This window comes from Equus caballus, chromosome 24, assembly GCF_041296265.1.
Source record: "Equus caballus isolate H_3958 breed thoroughbred chromosome 24, TB-T2T, whole genome shotgun sequence".
Classification (NCBI taxonomy): domain Eukaryota; kingdom Metazoa; phylum Chordata; class Mammalia; order Perissodactyla; family Equidae; genus Equus; species Equus caballus.
Genome location: NC_091707.1, coordinates 13,727,765 through 13,729,957, shown reverse-complemented (window position 1 = coordinate 13,729,957; position 2,193 = coordinate 13,727,765). Strand labels below are relative to the sequence as shown.

Here is a 2,193-nt window from a genome sequence, read left to right as displayed (position 1 = left end):
TGGTCATCAAGTGTAGCTTTTTTTTAAAACAAAAGAAAAATTATTTCTTATCATATATGCCATTTGAGAAAAATTATTCTAAAAAAAACCCATGCTGTTTCATTAAGCTAATGGGAATTTACAAATATTCTGATCCATGACTGGAATAAATTTTGAAAAGTAAGAAAACAACAAAGGGAAAAAATGTCAGAGAGCAGAAAGCTTAATAAAGGGAGTTACTTGAATAGAGAAGTTGAGGTGAAAGAAGTAGAAATACCAGGAAATAAATAGAAAGAACAATATCACTTCAAACATCTTATCAAATGATCATATCTTCTGTCTCTGAGGTTTTGACCTCTGCAAACATGGGCACTTCTTCAGTGCTGGGACAATTTTGTAGTTTCCTTCACAAAGAATGATTTGAGAGCCTTCTTTATGTCTTTGTTCCTCAGGCTGTAGATGAAGGGGTTCAGCATGGGTGTGACCACAGTGTACATCACTGAGGCTATTGCACTTGAGTGTGAGCTGTGGGTGGCAGCAGAGCTGAGGTACACTCCTAAGACTGTACAATAAAATAAGGAGACAACAGAGAGGTGAGACACACAGGTGGAAAATGCTTTGTACTTCCCCTGAGCTGATGAGATTCCACGTATGCAGGAAACTATCTTGGAGTAAGAGTAAAGGATACCAGCAAAAGGACCCCCACCCAGCAGGATGGCTGCAAAATACATCACCACGTTGTTAAGAAAGGTGTCAGAACAGGCAAGCTGGACCATCTGATTAAGTTCACAAAAAAAGTGGGGGATTTCCAAGTTGGCACAGAAGGAAAGCCGCAATGCTGTTAAGCTTTGTAATAAGGAATTCAGGATACACATGATCCAGGACACCAGAATCATCAGTCCACAGAGCCGGTGGTTCATGATGACTGTGTAGTGCAGGGGGTGGCAGATGGCCACAAACCGGTCATAGGCCATTACTGTCAGGAGAAAGATGTCCAACACAGCAAAGAGTATGAGAAAATAAATCTGTGTGATGCAGCCCTCATAGGTTATGACTTTGCTTTGTGTCTGGATGTTCCACAGCATCTTCGGGATGGTGGTGGAGGTGAAACAGATATCTACGAAGGACAGGTTGCAGAGGAAGAAGTACATGGGTGTGTGGAGGAGGGAGTCCGAACTGACAGCTAAGATGATGAGCAGATTTCCACACACAGTAATCAGGTACATAGTGAGGAAAAGCCCAAATATGAGGAGCTGCAATTCTGGTTTCTCTGAAAATCCCAGAAGAAGAAATCCTGAAATTTGTGTATTATTGCCTGGCTCCATGTGGTGGAAGTGACTTCTAGGAAAGAAGGAAATAAAATGACTAATTTTCACACAAACTCGCATTACTAACATACTTGAAATGCTACAATTTGTCATTTGTGGTCAAAAAATTAATTTAATATTATGTCTATGGACCTGGCCCCCTTTGGGGATCGCTCATGCTACATCTGATATGGAATTTTTGCCCTGATCAACTTTTTCTTCTTAAGGGTCATGTATTCTACAGTTTTAATGACAGATTCTTCATGTATTTCAGGAATATAAATTGAGTGTCGACCATGTTTTAGCCACTGCCTTGCCCATGTATACAAGATGCTGAAAACAAAAGTCCCTACAACTCACTGATGGAGATGAACATGCAGTGTAGGCAAATGATAACATTACGTAACATTTCAGATGGTGCAGGTGGCTGAGGAAAAGGAAAGCAGGTATAAAGGAGAGAGCGAAGAGGGTGTTCTGTTTTTCATGCGTATTTAGTCAAGACCTGAAAACAAGGCGACACGTGAACAGAGACCTCAAGTAGGACAAAGAGGGAGATGCAAGTTTACGTGGGGAAGTGTGTGTCTGGCAGAGGGAATGGTCAGCACAAAGGCCCCGTGGAAGGTGCTTCTTTCAAATGTTCAAGTCAAAAAAAGTGAAGTCAATGTTGCAAAGTGCGTGAGGCTGAGAGAGTGATGAGACATCGTGTCAGAAGTGTTATGGAGTGAGGTGGCCTCTCTGCTACAGCTGAAACCTCATCCACTCTAGCTCTTGACCTTTTTTAATCATCTGAATTGAGACAGATCCCTGTCTTAGTACTTTCTCTTGATTGAATACTGGCCCATCTATTGTGAGAGTCACCTTAGAATATGTGAGTCTTGCTACCCCTGTTCTGAGGACTTCCCACACT

At 41.6% G+C, this 2,193-nt stretch overlaps 1 protein-coding gene across 1 annotated transcript; it reads right to left on the bottom strand.

The window, feature by feature from the left end:
- Nucleotides 1-356: 356 nt before the first annotated feature.
- Nucleotides 357-1,304, bottom strand: OR7A192 (olfactory receptor family 7 subfamily A member 192). Its single transcript, XM_070249158.1, has one exon. It carries the CDS (start codon nucleotides 1,302-1,304, stop codon nucleotides 357-359), a length of 948 nt encoding a protein of 315 aa, XP_070105259.1.
- Between the last annotated feature and the right edge of the window lie 889 nt (nucleotides 1,305-2,193).